General features: G+C 35.9%; 1 protein-coding gene and 1 long non-coding RNA gene across 15 annotated transcripts in view; one reads left to right on the top strand and one right to left on the bottom strand.

Annotated features, from left to right (window-relative positions):
- The window catches only part of foxp1b (forkhead box P1b), a 194,046-nt gene extending 175,431 nt beyond the window's left edge, over nucleotides 1-18,615 (top strand). For 13 of the 14 annotated variants that reach the window (XM_088636329.1, XM_088636327.1, XM_088636326.1 and 10 more), the window contains 8 exons: nucleotides 474-557; nucleotides 5,875-6,076; nucleotides 6,346-6,422; nucleotides 7,117-7,218; nucleotides 8,642-8,763; nucleotides 9,927-9,996; nucleotides 10,788-10,954; nucleotides 14,125-18,615. In XM_088636329.1, coding sequence (XP_088492455.1) covers nucleotides 474-557; nucleotides 5,875-6,076; nucleotides 6,346-6,422; nucleotides 7,117-7,218; nucleotides 8,642-8,763; nucleotides 9,927-9,996; nucleotides 10,788-10,954; nucleotides 14,125-14,269 — 969 coding nt within the window. In that variant the 3' untranslated portion in view covers nucleotides 14,270-18,615. Of the gene's footprint in view, nucleotides 1-473; nucleotides 558-5,874; nucleotides 6,077-6,345; nucleotides 6,423-7,116; nucleotides 7,219-8,641; nucleotides 8,764-9,137; nucleotides 9,308-9,926; nucleotides 9,997-10,787; nucleotides 10,955-14,124 lie in introns of all 14 variants that reach the window. The other variant, XM_088636331.1, reaches the window with a different exon arrangement.
- LOC148661880 (uncharacterized) lies at nucleotides 11,164-15,717 on the bottom strand. Its single transcript, XR_015939637.1, has 2 exons — nucleotides 15,647-15,717; nucleotides 11,164-13,134 (listed from the first exon to the last, which is right to left on the bottom strand). It is a non-coding gene; the product is annotated as an uncharacterized LOC148661880 (long non-coding RNA).
- Nucleotides 18,616-19,149: the final 534 nt, after the last annotated feature.

Raw genomic sequence — 19,149 nt, 5'->3', positions numbered from 1 at the left:
ATTATTAATCCACATCTAAACAATTACCTGGCAGTACAGACATGACCATTAAACAGGGAAGTCAATGAAGTGACTGCCATAGAGTACCAAAAATTATCCCTATAAGAAAACCGTCACAGAATCACAGAGGTATGGATTTGTCTATGTTGAACAACTCTAAAGTTGTTCTCTTCACAGGAGTGCACACAATCCATATAAAATCTATACAGGTTTAAGCTACAAATCAAATACAGACATGCAAGATCTAAGATAGTTGTATAATTACTACAATTACATAATCAGGTAATTATTATATAATATAACTTGTAGCCAGGGACTCTTTCTTAATACACAAGACATACAGCTAACAGTAATATTCTTCGTTTAGTCTTAGGAGGAATACAACTTTGTAAATCGAGATTTAAAATAATATTTTTCTGTCTTCAAGAAGATCCCTAGATCACTAAGGAAATACCTATCCTGTGTTTCCACAGCTTGCTAAAGACAAGGAACGCCTGCAAGCAATGATGACACATCTACATGTGAAATCAACTGAGCCAAAACCTACCCCACAGCCAGTAAGTACATAAACTTTCAAATAGAAAACTGTAGCTGAATTATTTATAATTATTTTAGTACAGTTATTAGCACTAGTACTTAAAATTACAATATCCATGTGACAGAGACGCATGTTATGGAGCAGGTTTTTCATCTCAAAATGAAGTCGTAATTACTACATTATTATTTAGTATTGATCCAAGGAAATGCAATTAACTAAAAACAAAAGTGAGTGGAAATTGAGGAAAAAAGTATTTGCAGTGTACGCACTAAGGTTTGTTTGTTAATTGTATTGCTAAAAATCATGTAAGATTTTCACAGGTGTGAAAATGGCAGAGTTGTGTTATTGCAGTTATGGAATGACAAATTAAGAAAAAAAATCAGAACAAAGACAGCATGTTTTATACTTAGTTTATATTGAAGATGTTTCCAAGAACATGCAGATTTCAAGCATCTCACAATATTTTTACATGCCTATCCCCTCTTCTGATTTTGTCTTATATCGTTTCTGGACAGTAATTACCGCATATTACACCAGTTCGATTTTTTCTCTAAAAAGGATTATTTATCTTCATTACCAAAGCCTAGAAATAGTGTTCAGTGACCTTGCCTGTTGACTCTGCACTTATTGAAGGACCCCAAATTTGTTTTTGCAATATACTCAAGAGTACATGCTTTCTAAAATCAACAGATTGATTAACAACAGAATCAGTATCTTGCATCTTGAAATCCAAATATTTCATTTGGTTCTCAAAGGTACAGAGCCAGCAGTGTTTGCTGCTCAGCATCAATATATGCGAATTAATTGAGCATGACTGAATCTGTTGTTGTTCCTTGCAAATTTAGTCAATATATCCTAATGCTATTTAATGAAAAAATAGAGGTTTACACAGCCTAACGAAACTACACTATCTGCATGGAAAAACTGTTTTAGAATGCATTGTTTAAAAAGACACAAAAAGGCCATATTAAAATATACAGATCCACCTGTCAGTATGAAATGAAGGTATTTTGAATTTAGTCAATCCTCAGGCTTGAGTGGTAGGATAGCAGTTTCTATTTACAGCCTAGCTCTTCGGTTCTGTGTTCAACTATGGACTGCAGTGACGTCTGTGTTTGTGTGGTCTCATCTTGTCTGCTTGGGTTAACTCTGAGCGATCTAGTTCCCACCCACTTTCCAAAGACATGCTAGCTTGGTTAACTGTTCTCAAAATTGCCTGTGAGCGCATGTCCGTCTGTGTATATGCATGGATTGGTGCCCCGTCCATAGTCTACTCCTGCATTGTGCTCACTGTCTCGAAGATAGGCTCCAGGTTTTAGTGACCCTTCGCTTTCTGAAAATTAATGGAGAAATATTAAATCCTTTATACTTTTGTATAAAGTATAAAGGATAATCCTTTATACAAAAGTACATATAAAAGTATACACCTTGTGTGTCTCAGGTAATCAATAAATGATAGCACTAATAATTTAAAAGGAAACAGCCTTTAGTCTGGATGTAGCTAACTCTATAGTATTATCACCCACACAGCTAATGGGGAAGCAGGTTTGTCTTTGTATTAGTTATGACTGTAGTCTTTTGACATTCTCTTAATTCTTCAGCAACCTTGAAGTTTTAATTAAAAAATGAAAATCATTTCAATGTATCACATGTTATAATTTAATATGTAACAATTTAAAACAGGTCTATCAAGTTTGTTCTTGACCTGGCAGCCTCAATAGACTGTACACATTAAATCCCACTTTACCTTACAAATATCCTGGAGTATTTTGGCAGATGCATAAAAGGCTGCTGCATTTATACACAGACAGCTTTCCTTTTATTAGGAAATCTAACACTGCCACACAGTACAACTATAATCATTTATTTAGAGCCCAAGTTAAACTATTGACAGCAAGACCACTGCTACAAGTCAACATAAAGAGTTGAGGGATGTAAAATGACAATAGGCAGCCTGTTTGAGGTTTCCCATTGTCAAATACACTGATTGTTTGGATTATCTTATGTAAATGGCCTGATGTATGGCCCTTTGAAAAAAAGATCCGCATTTGTATATGAAAAGTGGGGTAGCTGGCAGACAGCAATTTGAGTTCTTTACCTATTCACTGTATGGCTGGTTTTTAATGGTTCTGTCAAAATGTGTGGTAAAGAATTGCTTTTAGTGACAGTTTTCTTTTAAATAAATAAACCAGCATGTTAAAATGTTTGGTTAATGCTTACAGCTGCTTCAGTCTGAACACAGGCATCCTTTGTCATCTGGGTTTTCATTGATGGACTTTAAAGACACCGCTTTCTGAATTATATTAATCCAGATCCTCAGCCCACAGTTTCGTTCAGCCCTCCTGTTTTTAAGCATGGAGTTAATGATATAAATCCCTGTGGGACTGGGTAACAGAGACGGGTCCTTTTTGTTTAACTGGATTTCTACTTTGAGAGTGAAGCATAAGGTTCCATAGCTAAATGGCCAGCACCTATAGAGCACATGGACCTAATGCAGATCTTTTTGCAGATACAGGTAAATCAAATCTGCCAATACATTGCTGGATAAAACATTTCTAAAAATCCATGCGGTGTATGCATACATTTTAATACAGAACAACAACAAAAGTATTATTAACAGGGAGGGAGATTTCCCAGGCTCCCTGTGCTTCTCCTTAGAGATTGTTGATATGAGGAGGCCCAGAGCTGAGGAACATTGTGCGTCAGATGGCCAGTCAAGCTAACAGATTGAGATGCCACTAATTCTTCACAGCTATTCTGGTGTGAAGACCATGAAGAGCCCAGGAAGAATGAAAGGAAGCTTTTTCAATCCTTCCGTCTGTTTTATGTAACAGAACCTCACAGGCTGCATCCATCATGGTCTCTTATTCTGGAATGTTCACAAATGCCAAAAGCCTTATTGTTAGTGTCCGTATGTGTGATTTCAGGTGAAATCTTTATTATGTCTGTGGTTTGCCTGCTTTGGCCAAAACACCAAACCACACTACTAACTACCACACTATACTACCACAATACTAAGAAAAAAGATGTAAAAGCTGTATATCTTGCAAAAAAATACATATAATATTTATATGAACTCGTGAAAAGGGGTCTTAAGTGTTTATAACACTGAGCTCCAGAAAATTAATAAACTAATTTGTAAGTTTTTCTATTTATCTATTAAATTTTACTTTTAAACAAGGCTAAAAACACATATACCCATCAATATAAACCTATAATTTACATGGTATACTGCACCTTTGTTATTGTGTACTGTATTTCATTAGCTTCTACTTCAAAATAACCATTCATCATCGAAAAATACATCAAAATTATAGTCATTAAAACTGAATTTGCAAAAGGGCTGATTAGTCTCTCATTAAGAGCTGTTTTATGACATTCAAAAGAGAAGAGGAGCCTCACAAATTGAAAAAAGCAAAGATATATACAGGACATATCTATAATCATTACTGTAGTAAGTGGTTTATTCTGGTTATGAAATGTATTTAAGCATAGTTTAAAAAAATATTCTGAGCTTTGTTGCTAAACATTCCTGTCAGTATTGTGACCTTTTGGTATACATAATTAAGAAGGGGGTTTTGTTTATTTTTCTTAGGCAGCTCGGAGAGTCAAGGCCAGTATAATTAGCTCACCAATTACCATTTAATTAATTTCTGTCTGAACTCTCTTTCTGTCATTGCTTGGAGTCAACCCAAAGCGTGACAGAAAAAAATGAGCTGCTTATTACTGAAATACTGCGTGTGCCATTGTTTAAGATTCTTTGTTTACATCGTGAGAATGTATTTGAAATGTGACACATGATAAGTCAGTCCACAGGAAAAGAAAAAGGTAATAGTTGACTTTATTTCTGTGAAGGTTATGAGACTATGACAAGTTCTTTCACAGCAGTTTTTCTTTTAGAAATTAGTTTTGAAATTTGTTTTAAACTACTTATCTATATTTTAATATTTATAATGTCATAATTACAATACAGATTCCAAAATTGGTGACTAGTACTATACTACATTTGTTACCTGTTAGCTTATGTACATGTTACAATTCAGTTATTAAAACTCACGTGTGGTTAAAAATCATCGCATTTTAAAATGAACATTATAGAAAGAATGATTTAAAATGAAAATGCCAGCTATCTATGGAAGGAAGGTGTTTGAATGTGAATGTATGTTTTGCCTGTGGGGGCCTGTTTTATCACACTTGTCTATCAAGTGAACATCATTCCTGTAATGACTTTTAATAAGATTCTGGTAATTGGGTGGCCATGGGTGCTATACTAGGTAAGGGTGAGGTGTTAAACACAATCGGCTCTCTTTCACCTGTGTACCTCTGCTTCTAGTGTCAGAGAAGAGGGAATGTTTGCAGCCTTAACAGCTGCCATTATCAAAAAATTAGACATCTGATACCTCCAAAGCAATTGACAGCGTTGACATTTCATTAATTTGTTAGCTCAATCCACAAATGATTGTCAGAAATGAAACGCCTTCTGCCTGCATTGCCTGTATTTTGCTCTCTCTTTCTGCACTGACCGAAGTCATGTTTAATTTGGTGCTCCTTCGGCAAATTAGCAATTAGAACAATTTTGTGGGAATATGTATATGTGTCATTAGTTTTCCTGCAAATTAATAGAGGGAGCAGAGGTCAGGCTAAAATTTTCCACTTGAGTGCAGCTTCTCTGTTGAGATTTGGCACTTTGTTTTGAACGACCACAGATGCTTATAGCCACTGTATACCTTTGGAACGCTTTGTTTAATTAGTTTACCTTGTAACCATTATTGCTAATATTCTGCCTCTACTCGTTCAAAAAATTCCTCTTTACAGAAAAATATTTCAGAAATATCTTGCACCTCTGTAGACCGATGATGGGGTCAGTCAGATACAGCATTTAATCATTAGATCACCTCTATAAGCATCCCCTAATTAGAGTCCTTACAATACAATTTCATCTTGTAATTAGCTGAGATCGGCTGCTTCCTCTGTAGCTTATTAGTGGCAGCCCAGCGGTAGGTGTGAATCACACTGTCATTTGTCAAGCCTGTTAAAGCTTCGCTTTTCTGTGCTCCTCTCTTTTTTCAATCTCTGTTGTACGCAAACACAGAGGATCTTGGAAAGAAAGGTTGTGTCCATCTGGACTAAAATATTGCTGTGTGGTGAAAGAAAAAGAAAGTAATTCCAGATCTTTGTATGATCTGAAACGTGACACAAGAGTTCATTTTGCCAGACAATATTGTTTTTTTTTTTTCAAAAAAGAAGCCACAGAAAATGTAGCTTATTGCCAGCAAAGTTGAATTCCTGAATAAAGCATGTCCCATGTTTGCAAATAAACTGATTGTTGTTTCTAGTTGAATCTGGTGTCCAACGTTACACTCTCCAAGACGGCTTCTGAAACGTCTCCACAGAGCCTGCCTCAGACTCCCACCACCCCCACTGCCCCCCTAACACCCATCAGCCAAGGACCCTCTATTATCACCCAGAACAACTTGCATAGTGTGGGACCAATTCGAAGGCGGTATTCAGAAAAATACAACATGCCCATTTCCCCAGGTAAGCCAAAAAGGTTGCATGCCTAAATTTAGAATGTAGATCTAAACAACACATTTGTGCCACCTGAAATATTATTATTTTATTATTACATGAAATATTGGTTATGCTAACTACTTATTTTACATTTGTCCTTTTAACATCCTCTAGTGCTGTTTTTTCTATACTCTTCTCTCTGTATTAAAAAAATCACATACAGTAAAAAACAAAATTACTTACATAAATACAATGTTTTACTGGCTTAAAATTGTATGTCTGACAACTCTTAACAGATATTGTCCAGAACAAAGAATTTTACATGAATGCTGAAGTAAGACCTCCCTTTACATATGCTTCCTTAATAAGGCAGGTAAGAAAGCCTTTATTTTATTCATACTTTGTTAATGTAGGCCAGAGTGATGTAAGGGTTTTTAATCTATGTCATAAGGAGATTATTATTCGCATTAGCCTCAAGATGCTGAGCAGTTTTAGCGGTAGATACATTTTCACATCAGACAGAAATTGCTTATTTTCATATTTTCTTTCATAGTGAATTCTTTCAAATACAATTTTGACAAACAGCAGTAAAGAAGTCCCTTCCATCTCAAAATGAGCAAAGGAATGTAATCTGGACTTCAAAATTGCAATATATAACAATTGCTTTTGATTAAGCATTACAATAGAATGTGATTATTATGAAATTCATTTCACACAACAGTGGAAACGAACCTGTTTAAAGATGGCAAGTCAATTATCACAAGCTGCAGTAATCTCTGATCTCTTGAATTAATCTTAGCTCTAAATAATTACTATGCTTTAATCTGGTTGTGAAATGTTTTAGGTTTTCTTCATTAAGCAGAAAAAAATGTAAGATGTGTTTAAATCTGCTTATTATAACTAAGAAATTAAAGCTTTTGGTAAGCAAGCAAAACATGGCTATTTTTAGTTGTATTCTTAATGTAGCATGGACTGGTAATTCATCAATTTGTCGTTAACAATATTGGCATGTTGTTTTCCTGTACTTAAGATTTATTTTCATTTTTGCCACCAAATATTTTTTCAAGGCAATTCTGGAATCTCCTGAAAAGCAGTTAACACTAAACGAAATCTACAACTGGTTCACAAGAATGTTTGCATATTTCAGGCGCAATGCAGCAACATGGAAGGTAACTAAAATTCTACTATAATAGAGAAAAATGTTAAAAGAAAAAATAAATGAGATATTTTAACATTATAGTTAACATACATAAATCAAAATGAAACTTGTTTTTTCAGGTCTGTGCTTAAATCTAACCTTAATAATTTCTTGTTCACTCGTGTCACTTGATTTGTACAGTGCTAAATTTGGACTTGGGGTTTTATACAGATAAATGAGTTATTTATCCTCCTGTAACAATAAATCCTTTATATCAATGCTTTCCTAACATTTCCACTATTATGATATCATTTGAATGAAATTCTATTACATGTTCATGAAGAACTATCAAAGCAATAAATTGATTTTATGTGGCATAAATGAGCACCATTCTAAAGTATTCTTGAAACAATGATCCACTATGTTAGTTCTTAAGAAAAGGTAAAACCTTTGTTAAATGTCCAGAGGAACTTGCCAACATTTCAAACAAGCAAAGATGATGCCAAGGAGAGAAAAATCACAAAACACCACAAAACCTTCATTTAACCCTGTGCATACCCCTTTGTGGACAGGATGAAAAATAGTGGGTTTTTTTTAAATGCAAGGCAGAGAAAGCTACCTTTATATTGTTAAAACGTTACCTTCTACACTCCTTTGTTGAGCTACAGCTGTGACTCTGACAACTATCAGCTCAGTAGATTCATTCTGCTCTTTAACAAAATACTCCACCAACCGCTGACAGCCCATCCATAGGGGCACATTTTAGTCATAAACATGCAACTTCCCCACTGTGACTCAGTCCAGCATGGCAGCACAAAGCACTGCGAAAACACACAGTTTTAATGTAATGTATGAATGTGTGTTCAGTTTATTTACGGATAGCCGCCTGCATACAAATGGCACGATGAAAACCAAATCTACTTGCTAACTATAATAGCTTGACTTTCCCCCCCCTATTGTTCGGTGTTGAGTAAAATTCTAACTGGTTCAGACAAGCCAAATGCAATGTCTGTTTATTTTATTCAAAGCTTTGTTCAAGCTGGAATGCAGTCTAATGGACACAAGGTAGTTCTTTATATCTTTGAAATTATTCTGAACATTTTGGAAAATACACCATATTAATCACACACTTCTATGATATGACCATCTTTGCTTGTTTCTGTTTTTGGTTTTTAAATAAGATGTTCCATTCCTGTGAACACCAGTAAAACCGAAGCCAAACATTGATCACTAATACTGTATATCGGTCTCCCACGGATAATTAATTATGGTGTCAAACCTTAGGTTACAGAGCCTTATGTTGGTTATTATGTGATTAGGTGTTGATAAAATCTGATTTTCATGTTTTAATTTTTCCCTTTCTTCTACCCCCACCCCCGAGTTCTTGATCTGATCCTGTTGGATATTTGTCAGTGTTCTCATAGAAATCTTCTCTTTTCTTACACCCGCTGCAGAATGCAGTCCGGCATAATCTTAGTCTGCACAAGTGTTTTGTGCGAGTAGAAAACGTTAAAGGGGCAGTGTGGACAGTGGACGAGCTAGAGTTCCAAAAGCGAAGGCCACAAAAGATAAGTGGGTACGTCCACCATCTTTGAACTCTTTAGCCTAAGCTTGGCTGTCAATGGGAGGCTTTCTGGCACCTGCAGGTGGCAAATCAAAATGGTTTAATGCTTCATGGTTTTCAATTTTGGGAAAAGCATTCCATCTCATTGTTTGTATGCCATGATGCCTGAAGTACCCTTGTCCCTGCTTGCTTTGGTGTGTGCTGCATCACATGCTTTTAGCTTTCCAGATGGTGCGTATTAACCCTCATTTGCTTATGCTTATTTGCATTTTTATTTTTTCCTCTTTCACCTCACCTTCCCTGTGTTTTGGTGTTTGTCCCTTGCTCCCTTTGTCCATGTTTGTTGTGTTATTACTACATTGTTGTGGCTGCTGCGTTTGTCCCAGGGTGCTGTTCGCACCAACCTTTCGCTGCATAAATGCTTTATCAGAGTAGAGGATGAATTTGGGTCCTTTTGGACTGTTGATGATGAAGAGTTTAAACGTGGCCGCCACATTCAGCGAGGCCGTCCTCGGAAATACTGCGCTGATGAAAACTTTGATGAGCTGTTTGTACAGTAAGCACTTTCGCTTGGCTTTGCCTTGTTCATTAAACCAACGCAGTTTTATTCCGTTTTTTGCATGCTCTGCCTTCATGTCTTCATTTTGCATTTCAATGGCCTGTTCTCTGAAGTTCCTTGCTGAAAGATTGTTGAGGATTCTTCAGTCATTGTTGTTCCTTCCTGTTTAGGTATTTCTCGAATCAAATGTGTATTCTAGTAATGTTTTCAAGCATAAAATACTTGTCCAGTGTGCACATGAACATCAAAACAGGCAGTATGTAATTACATTACTACATATTGATTTTACTGGAGTGTTTTATTGGATACTGGAACACCATCAAATTAAAAGACAATAAGGGATGAGAAATATATTATATGGCTAGTTACTTTTAAAACCTTGCAACTTGGTTTTAGCATTTGGTAATGATTCAAGCTTTTATAAAAGCCAAATAACTAGCTTTGGGTATAGCAACACATTGAAATCTGTAGACCTCATAATATTGATTAAACTGTTTACAATATTTTTGTATTACATTATAGTACCTACACTGAACTGAATTTTATAATAGAAGTGCTTCATATAATTGATAATTGCTGATGTATTTAAGAAACAATTGTTTTGCCTCCCCTGCAGTAGCCCAGCTCTTGTGAAAAATCTACAGACCAGTCTCAGCTATGGAACATCTCTCACTGCTGCTTTTCAGGTAAGAATACAATCTTGTACTAAAAGAATTGCCACATTGTCTAAATAACAATAAAAAATATAAATGAATTGGATGTGAAACAAAATGTCACCATTACTCATAATGTTACCATTACATGAATATGGCTCCTTCAGGACAAAGAACCGTGTCTTACCATGAAGCTTATGATGGATTTCTAAAAAGCTTATATATGTATTTAGATTACCCATATTGAGACTCACCACCAGTTTACTGAACAATTAAAGCTGAACAGGCTGTAACAAATATGCACCTTGTACATGTGTATGAAATCTGTAAAATGTTTAAAAAGGCAATTTATTAATGACAGAGAATGCAAAGCTGAACTTTATTTTCGTGAAATACACTCAGCTGCAAGACACTTGCTAAAAACTGTTCACTGAAATACATTCTGCAGAAATATACTATCTAAATATTGTTCACTGTTAGCTTACTGTCTCTTGGGGCTTTTGAGAGCAAGCTTAAATACTGTTTTGTCTGGTTAAATGTTTTTTTAAACTTCAAACCCATTGTTGTGCTACATTAAAACAAAAATAAACAAGTGCCCGACACTTGCTTTTTCTGGTTGTGTTTTCATACTAAATTAAATGTAATTTTTAGTTTGTAAAGCCATTTGACCCCTTGTCTTTTTATAATATGCTTTATTTATTTGTCTGCCTTTTGAGTTAATACTGAAGAACCTTCTCCCTAACCTAGTATAAGTTCAACACATTTCATTTTTTGGACATGTAATGGCTGGATGTTTTCTCACAGCTTTTTCTGGATGTTTTTAGGCTTCAATGGCAGAAAATAACATACCTCTATACACTACTGCTTCCATTGGAAGTCCCACTCTAAACTCCCTTGCTAATGTTATACGAGAGGAGGTAAATGGTGCAATGGAGCATGCAAACAGCAATGGCAGTGACAGCAGCCCGGGACGCTCTCCTTTGCAAGCTATGTGAGTACCGAACAATACTATTTACCACATAAATCACACAGTTTATGCATTTGTTGATTGGATCCACATTTAAACCAGAACGTTTTATGTACACATTTTACAGCTCTCTGCTGTTTGCTGAAAATGGACCTATTTTCTCCAAAATGCATGCATATAAATGTTAAGATTACTAGGCATTATACAGAAAAGTCCAACAACAACACAAAGCATTGTCATAACCAGTTCCCTTTATTTAAAATGAAGATCCCACACAGCAAGTTATGTGAAAAAGATTGAGAAAATGCTGGTTCCAAAATGGAAAGCAGAGTTTTTTTCCTCAGAAAACTAACGTTCTCATCTCAAAAGGAAACTCCACCTTCTGGCTGCTTACCAAGTCAAGCAGCTCAGAAGAAAAAATATTTTACAGTAAAAAGTATTTGTTTTACAGTACAAACACACAAGTTCTAAACAGAAAATATCTGCTTAATTGAAGTGATATGAATACCAAAACTGCAGTGATAGGATATATTATTGGAAGCTGTGTGCTACATGCATTGTAACGCTTCTCAATATGTTTAATAATAGAAATGTACAGTATATTGTCTTGTAAAAAAAAAATATTTAACGGCTTCCTAATTTTCCATTCCAATGTTTTCCCATGTAGCAAAGCTGTGGTTAGATCTGAAAACCACAGTTCCCAATACACTTGTTGTAAAGGAGTGTCTCCAAAGTTGGTGGGAGCTTAAAATAATATGCCGTAGACAGCATCATTTCCAGATGTTACTGTCTGCTGATGTGAAACGCTGGAAGATTTATAGATCACCTGATACATTATCAGAAAGGGAAATTAATGAGCATTAAAGCAAAAGGCAGAATAATGAGCTCCTCTGTTTCTTGAAGATTTTGCCATCCCCAGTAATTGTAAATTTTGCTTAGGGCAGTGCTTTAGAACAGGAAAGGGAAAGACAGGATGGGAGTGCTGGCCCACAGGCGTTCTCTCTGTTCATGGGATGATTGACAAAGTTTGACACAGAGAGTAGGTCTTTACAGCCGACTCAAACGTGGGAAACAATGCTTTGTCAATCATCAGGTTATTGGACATGCTTTTCAAACTTGTGATTACAGCAATAATTTGTTCACAAATACTTGACAATACTTTTTAAGTGTAGTGCAAAGCCTAAACAAGGGTGAGATTGTGGCAGTATGATAGGTCATCCACAAAAAACTGGAATTTGGCCTGTCTGTATTGTCAGCTTATTATAGACCTTGGACAGTGCAGATCATAATTTGAATGAAGGTGACCTGTTACGAAGAGACAAATGGGTGTGAACTATACACAATTGAGATGGGTGGTCAGTTTCTTGACTTTTCCATCACTCAGAAATTAAACTTTCCTAGTATGCTAAAAGATCTGAACTGTGTGCTGTTATGTTGGTAGTCGCTCTTTTTTATATTTGTTTGGGCTTTCAAATGTTTTTATATAAATATAGACATATTTTGATTTGTCTTTCTAAAAAAAATCATTCACTGGTGTTACTCAGTACAACCTTTGAGAGGCGACAGCTTTGTTTTCCATAAAAACAGTATTTTTGCAGTTGCCTAATTACAACTAGGGGACATTGTACTTTCATCCTGATACACTCTGAAGGTAGCCACAAAGCAAGCTACTTCACACTGCGTGCACCGCTGAAGCACAATGCCTTCAAACAACTTTTGGGTTTATTAAACCCCCTTTTTCCCAGAGAAGGGGGAAACAAAGGAATTACTGAAATGTAAAAAAGGGAAATATCTTCTGAAAGCAACTGTTTACGGGTAACCCCTTCAGCAATACTGTCTCTTCTTCAAGACATGCTGGGGGGGGCAACAATCTTTCATGCCAATGTGGATGTAGTATAGCAACATCTAATTAAAGACATTTTGTGTTGTGATTGGTTAGAAAGACACCATAGTATTTCCCTCGACAGTTCGTTACTGATCAGGTGTCCTCAGCTAATTACAAACAGAATGAATTTTAAGACCAGCATGCAGTTCAATAGCATGATAATAACAATTTTATGTCTGCCCTCCAGCAAAAGATTCAGACCTGAGGCAATGATGCTTGTGGAATTACTTTGATGATCTAAAACCAATATAAGTCCCGTCTTGTTTTGTTGGTGTTGTGGTATCACAGCAAACTGCATTGGCTCAGACGTGCCTGGTATCTGTAAAAGAAAGAATATTTATATTATATTGTGTTTAAAAACTAATGATAAAAAAGTTTCCTTTTATTTACATAAACTTCTGTTTTTTTTTTGTAAAAAAAAAAACGAGTTCATTTTTTTTTTAGCTTAGCCTCCTCAACCAGGCTCAGGCTGTGAAAGCAGTATGTTTGTCGTTTTTAATTTTCAAAAGGCTTTTTTTCCCCCAACTGTTATGAACTGTGTTTTCTTTCACCTACAGTCAACCCACATTCCCCACTGGGTTATCCATGTGTTGTTTCCATAATGAGAAATTTGGCAGATCTCATCTCTTTAGTGCATCCTTTTGCCCAGGCTGTGGGCTGGGGTTCATGTTTTGCCTTGTTTACAGCTGACAGTGTTATTATTCTCGTAAGGGCTTTGGTTTCTTATCACAATGTTGTGTTGAGCAGGCCTTTTTCCGCGCTGCTTGTGTTTCCTGGCAGGGCTTTTCTTCCCGTATTGACACTTTGTAAAAATATGCATTAATTTGGAGTTTAAAACATGTATCATGGTGTCTCGTCGCTGTGTTTGCTTGAAGTTGATTAATGATAGAACCTCGCTTGGGGTCGTCCTCTGGAGACTGGGCTCACAGGTTCTGCATGTTAACTAGACTAAAGCAGAACACACAGCGAGCAATGATCTGCTACCACAAGGTGCCTGACAAACCGCCTTGCTTGCGCAGTGTAGTCTATTTCCCTTTTTTTCACGCTGTTAATTTTTTCCCATTTGTCAATTTTAAGGAAATACCCGATCTGCTATTATGAGAAAATAAAATCTCCAATTAACAGGAGAGAGTAGATTTGTCTGTACTTGTCTCTTTAATGACAACAGTTAATTGTGTATTTTAAGTACTCCACTAGAAATAATTTGTGATTGCCGGTACACAGAATTAGTGTCGGGTATTGCGCAAACCACTGATCTCATTTTCTCAATACGCACAAAAATTAACGTCTCTCTTTTTTTTTTCTGTAGGCATCACATCAATGTTAAAGAGGAACCACTGGATCCAGAAGATCACGAAGGTCCTTTGTCTCTTGTGACCACAGCCAACCACAGTCCAGATTTTGACCATGACAGAGATTATGACGATGACCCTGGGAACGATGACATGCAATAGGCCTGTGTTCCCATGTTGTCCTGAGAATGAAGATCGGTAGAACTAATGCAAATCATCTGTGAAATGTTTCCAGAGAAAGAAGCTGGATTTTCAGTCCATTGTTGACAGCTATAAAATGTTTGGATTGACTTTTAGTGCCATTAAATACAAAACAATATCCCATTTGGGAGTATTTTTGATTTATTTCTACTTTTTTGTTTGAAAAAAAAAAGGAATTTTTACCCAACATGCATTGGATGGACTTGTTTGGTACTCGAGACCTTTCCACTCGACATGGTCAGTGCTGTGTTACTGGACAGTTGATGCTGCACACACACTGCTGCAGGCAACAGACTGCAATCCTGCTAACAGAAATAATAAGGCCACATTAACTAAGCATGGACTTCACACTGCAGGTTGACCTGCCCAGAAACTAAAGAGATTCTGATGGACATGTGATTTGCACAGTGCTGAGTGTGGATTAAGTTAATGATCACTGCCTTTAATCCACATTGTTTTGCTTCCATTAAGGTTATAGGGTAGGTCTTTTGAGGGGGGAAGCTATAATTCTTTTTTTCTTTTTGTTGCTATATGCTTCTCTTTTAAACAACTACACTTTTAAAAAAAAAAAACTCTGACCAAACTCCTAAACTTAAGGACTCTGGCCTCATAGAGGCAGCAGTTGGTCAGCACTTGATGATGAATGTTTGTGTAAGTATTTTTTGTTTTGTACATGAAGCAGAATGTTTAAATACCAAGTAGTATTTTTCTGTCATTTATTCCATGTGCTTCAAAAGACAACCTCATGCCACACCATGTGTTTCTCAGTCACAATGACCCGTTCACTATTGCTTTTTGGCAAAATGTAGCCCACTCCCAAAATTGTGAAGTCCAGCAGCAATGCACTACTCATAATGAAGGTTCTAGCAACACCGATGAAGTTTTGTGTTGGATGGGAATGAATGACAGAGAAATCATGCAGGGAACATTTAAGAAAAAAAAAACAGATTTGCTCTTCATAGCAGTGTAAGACAGCTGCAGACAATTCACTGAACTTTTTTAAAATACCCTTTTTTAAACAAATTAGTACATGTAGCATGCCGAATGGTAGGTAAATTTTATATTTCTGAATCCAGCTCTAGCCAATAACATTGTTGATCACTATTATGTCTAATTTTTCAATAGGTTAACTTGCACATGAAATTTTCTAAGAAAAAAGTATTCATTTTAAGAATACAGATATCCAATATGATGCTGTAGATGGAAGTTTTATGTTCATTAATCCCTTGTATTCAAACTGCCTGACTGTACTGTTAAATGACAGACTCTGAAATGGTGAAGCTATAGAGTAGTAATGAGCTTTTATTCGTGCTGGCAAAGGAGAGCAAAAGGACTCACCTCTGATCATCACATCACAGTCGTTCAGCATTTCCTTGCAGCCTCGATGAAACCCACTGCTCTGGAGATAAATCTGCACATAGAGAACAGGCTTGTTACACTGAGGGGATAATATTAGCTAAATCCAGTAACACAAAAGTGTTAAGAGTAATTTTTCCTGTACAAATACTGTGCTGCAGGTTATGTTTTTATCTAGTGTTCTTACGCAAGCCAGTATAAACACATCATAGAAATTGTAATGCAAGAAATGCTGAGCTGGTGGAGCATTCTCCTGAGTTCGGTGTTTAAAAAGAAAATAATGTATATGTCTTTCACAGAAATCATCCTAGTTAAGGCTGCAACCAACCACTTTTATAGTTTGTATTTATTGAGGATGTTATGGTTTTATTTTTGTAGTTATCGAGCTTTTTAGGTATTTCCTTTAATTTTTTTTTTGTTAATGTCAGATACTTCTTGTTCTGTGATTACCAAAGATAAACTGCAAAGTCAACTTATGTTCTCTGTTTTGTGCTTTATCAGGTGAGGCCAAATATCCTCTTATTTGACAGTTGTGGTAAAAGGATCTAAAGATGGGGAAAGACCAACTTTGAACTTTAGTTTATAGCAAAAATAATTAGGCTCTGCAATGTATTAGATTCTAGTGAATATTTAAGCCAAAGGCAATAATTGCTGAATAGCTGCATACCTTTGCAGTGACCAAATTCAAATCGGAGAAGAAAAATATTTTCAAATAAATAAAACCAAACTAGGGAACAATATCTTTTGGGCCAATGAAAAGGGAGCATTCCAACACAAAAACGTAACATTACAATGAGAGTAATGGTAAAAAAGAATTAACATGTGGACGAGATATGCTCTTACAGAGAACAATGCAAACAAATCTCCAAATGAACTGGACCACAAAATGATTATGTTTAATGTGTATTCTGTGTTATGGGTTTATGACATTTAAAAGATTGTATGCCACTTTTGTTTTGAAGACCAGTATCACTCTGTGTACTGGAAAAATTTATTGTTCTTTGTTTAACCTTGGCAAAGCTCTGTGATTGTGTTTAATTTCTGTCAATCTTATTTTTTTATATTAAAAAAAGAACACTCCTGTCAACTCATAAGCTGGGTACAAGGTACTTTATGGCAGTTATTTGTAAGCTTTACCACGCTTTCATTGCAAAGGGCAATCTGTGGTTCTTTTAAAAATGTATTTAATATGGTATCCAGGCAGCTTCATGACGTGCAGGCAGTAGCCAGATGGGATCGTGAGAAGTGATCTCTGCACATCCAAACTGAGTGGTTTGCTGGTTAGCTCGGCATTTTTAAGCGGGGAAAAGCTGGTAGATTAGTACATTCTCAGCATGTGTAGCTAGACATGACTAAAGATAACAGCATGAGAAAACTGTTAGTACGCATACCTCAGTTCAAACCTTTAGGGAATGATTAAGAAATACATTTCACTCAGTTACACTTAGTTGTATGTCTTGCATGCTTAGTCTAAAGACTGTAGCAAAAAAAAATAGAGCTTGCGTATCTCAAGGGTCTCGCAACCTTTTTAGCGAAAACCAACCCAAACCTCAGGCCTTTCAAGAAAACATCACCACACTTTGTTTTTTCCATCTTAATTTCGACTCCCATCAATTTTCACACAATTCTATTGGGTGGGCAGTTTCAGGTTGTACATAAATCCCTGTATTGGTATAAGCCTTTGTCCTTTTGGTTTCTTTTTCTTGTTACTTTCAATGATAAAAGTACACCTGTGTTAAAATGTTTGCTTTAATGCAACTGCTTTGTATTAACTATATTAAAATAGCTATAAAAAACCTACTGTATGTATTGGAATAGCAGAATGTGCTGCACATGTATTTTACTTAGTAAATCTTGCTTTAAAAGAAATGGATACTTACAGACATCGGTGGGGTGGGGTGGGGGTGGGGGGATGAGGTATTTCCCTTAATTTTGCTTTAAACTGTAACATGGAAAAACACACTCTTCTCTGTTATCAATGCCGGAAGCATTTTGTATAGATTTTTCTGTTTGTGTTAAGCTGTTTTTTTATACTTCCCGTCTTATGATGGTTCAACCACTGCCTTTCATGGCTGTCTTTAAAAAGAGGTTCTAACTGCTGCAGAATGAGGCAGATGTGTTTCCTGTTCTTATAAGGCTTATAAGGAAATATTTTGCATGATAAATTTCAAGGTCACAGAAGAAAACTAGTTAAGTGATCAGTAATAATATTGGGGAGTGTCAATTTAATGAACTTTTGTATAAAACTAATGGGAAAAAATTACAAGGTGCCAAGATGTGAAGAATATTTGTTACATGCCTTTTTTTCCTTAAAAAAAAGTTTTCATATCATAATATAAGTACCACGTCAGTCAATACAGCTGTCAGGAATGAGCGCCTTACTTTTTGAGAAAAAGGAAAAAAGCAAACACTATTATTGAGTTCTTCCTTTTCACCATAGGTAAAGTCAAGCACAGCAGGTAGAACTGTAGAGCTGAGCACACAGGTCATCAAGCCAAGTGATTATCAAGTTACCAGATAACCATTTCCCTGATATACATTCATTACACGGTATCACGTTTTGTAATGCAGCCTCATAACCATTAAACGCTTGTTCAACAAAAGTGGAATTTATCTTCACCTCCCTCTACAAAAAGCAAAACCTTGAAGTCACATCAAATGTGCCTCGGATAAGTCATGATTACACCACATGTTGTTCACATAGCATGAGCTGTTTTACAACTCCTTGGTTTAGAGGAAGGTACAGTCAGAACCGTGGAGATAACGTGGTGCTTCAATATTTGTGCTACCAGGTAGATCTCTGTTAAGGCATAAAAGAAACTCATTCCTCTCATCGGTTTGTTAATACCACCATTCCATGTCTGTTGATGCAGACAAGTAAAAGATGTTGTATAGTCAGTCATGAGAACTGACTAAAGCATTCTAAAATGCAATAAAATGCTGGTTGTTCATATTGTTTGCTGAAGCTGTTGTTTAATTTTAAATATCACTGTAGTTATTGCAGTATGTGCCTATTTCTTTCAAAGCAGCTGGAACATACATTAGCACAAGAGTCTCCGTACATTTCATACAGTGCCTAAAAAGAAACTTTTACACCACAGATTCACCCATGAACTTTAATCACAATGATTTTACTTAGGTAAGATGCAAATATATTCGTTATTATAAAATGTGTGAACAGGCAAATTTAGACAACATTATACTGAAATCTGTTCTGCTTTTTATCTACATTTCACACACTGACTTGGACACTAATACCTACTCTATTATTTACTTGAGTTTTTGACATTTTTATCACTGGTGAAATCAAAGAAATTGCAGTTGAAAGAGTCGAAACAGTCATCAGGCATGAAAATGCAGATGACCAGCGCTAGTGTCTGTACTTAAATATTAAATTATGTCATAATTAAAAAAGAGACAGTTAAACTGTCTTCTCTTAACAGCAATTTAGGTAACTGCATTTGATCAGCTATAAATTGTAACTG

Source organism: Lepisosteus platostomus, chromosome 6, assembly GCF_059453375.1.
Source record: "Lepisosteus platostomus isolate fLepPlt1 chromosome 6, fLepPlt1.hap1, whole genome shotgun sequence".
In the NCBI taxonomy this organism is placed as follows: domain Eukaryota; kingdom Metazoa; phylum Chordata; class Actinopteri; order Semionotiformes; family Lepisosteidae; genus Lepisosteus; species Lepisosteus platostomus.
The sequence above is the reverse complement of the archived record's forward strand: the minus strand, read 5'-3'. Positions and strand labels throughout refer to the sequence as shown.